At 50.7% G+C, this 1,643-nt stretch overlaps 1 protein-coding gene across 1 annotated transcript in view; it reads left to right on the top strand.

Annotated features, from left to right (window-relative positions):
- LOC104165787 (coronin-2A-like) overlaps positions 1–500 on the top strand; it is a 19,156-nt gene extending 18,656 nt beyond the window's left edge. The window contains 1 exon segment of the mRNA XM_009705526.1: positions 369–500. Within this exon segment, the coding sequence (XP_009703828.1) occupies positions 369–500 (132 nt within the window).
- The last annotated feature ends 1,143 nt before the right edge of the window (positions 501–1,643 follow it).

Here is a 1,643-nt window from a genome sequence, read left to right as displayed (position 1 = left end):
GGAAAAAAGAAATAAAAGGACTTGGCCAGGGTCTGAGTGGGAGATGTGGCAAATCCAGCAATTTAGACTCCAAATACCCTCTGTGTCCAGGCTGTCTTTGGGTGATTAGTGGTATGAAGGCTATTTTTTCTGACATTTTCCATTGAATAAAGCAGATATGGAATTACTAAATGGTGCTGAGAAACACCTGCAGACATAGCCCAGGCTAGGGGATAGCAGGAACACTGCTGATGTTGAGTCTGTTGGTTGAAGGCCTCCTCCCTAGATGCTGTTTCTCTAAGAAGTGAAGCGACAGGACTGGTGGCATTTGACAGGTTAAGTCTGCATTTTCTTAGTGTAAAGGAACTAAAACGTAACTTTTCTTACAGCTTTTGCAGATGTTTTACCGGCAACAGGAAGAAATCCGTAGGCTACATGAGCTGATAAACCAGAGAGATGTCCAAATTAAACAACTGGAGCTGGAGCTCAGAAACCTCTGCAGGGATACAGGCAGTTACTGAGGGTGCTGGCCTGCAGCACTCCTGGCAACTGAAGCTGACTTCAGTTCCTGTGGATAATTCCTTCTAGGGTTTTCACTGGGGGAAAAATTGATGCTTCAGGCAGCATGGACTTTCCTGGCTTGTGGTGGTCACATTTCCCTAATCATCACCAGACAGTTACTGATGGACTTGCTGTGCTTTTTCAGGCTCCCCTTGCCTGCCCACTCACTCATGTCAGAAGCTTATGCATTAATCCTAGTGAGAGACTTTGGAAAATCTTGCTCTTCTCCTCCTGGAGAAGCCACCTGTTAAGCTCTAGGAACAACCTGTTTTGCCACCCCTCCACATGACATGAGGATGGGAGACCTAAGGCAACTGCCAGCTTCTTTTCCCAACCACCCAGCAATGTGGCTCCTCTGGCTGCTGTCATCCTGCCCTGGGAGTCCACTCTGCAGCTGACCTTCAGAGGCACCTCTAGCTCCAAAGTGATCCTCACGCACCCCTCTCACCTCACAGCTTGCCCAGCTGCAACTGGGTGGCTAGGCAAAGCCATGGCTGCCCTGACCTGGTGCTGCCCTGACTTGGACAGTCCTGGTCTTAGTGGGAGGCTGCACTGGGGCAGACAAGGGCCAGCACTTTTGTGATAGGTAAAGGAGAGTCCATGTTTGGAGATCCTGCTTTAAAAGAGTAGTGATACGGGCTGATTCTTACTAGAGAAGCTACAGGTGCAGTGGAGGTCTCCTGGGTCCTTTAAGTCAGTGGTCTTCTTTCCCTCCTTCTACCAAAGACCAGCTGCAGTCAGCTGGGGACTGTGGTCCTGTGGTGCTCATCAGACAAATGAGGACAACATTTAAATCTCTACAGTATTGGCAGCAGGGGGTTTGCCAAGAGGGATTAAAAGGGAGGAGTTGGACTGCCAACCCACAGCAGGCCTTTCAGCAATGGTGCTAGTAGTGTGGTGTCAGCCATAGGAGGATCACAGAACCATGGCTGGTCATGAACAGCCCTCCCTGGTTGCTGGAGTATTGCTTGTCCTTGTGCCTGCGCCTGCTGCTTCCTCAGCTCCCAGGTGCCAGCGCCTTGTGCCATGTCCCACCTACAGCTGCAGGCTCTCTCTTCCCAGCTGTGTTGCCAAGCCCTCTGCATCCTCTGGGGCTGCCCTGT

Source organism: Cariama cristata, unplaced genomic scaffold, assembly GCF_000690535.1.
Source record: "Cariama cristata isolate BGI_N322 unplaced genomic scaffold, ASM69053v1 scaffold3208, whole genome shotgun sequence".
Taxonomy (NCBI): Eukaryota; Metazoa; Chordata; class Aves; order Cariamiformes; family Cariamidae; genus Cariama; species Cariama cristata.
This window is presented reverse-complemented; position numbering and strand designations above follow the sequence as displayed.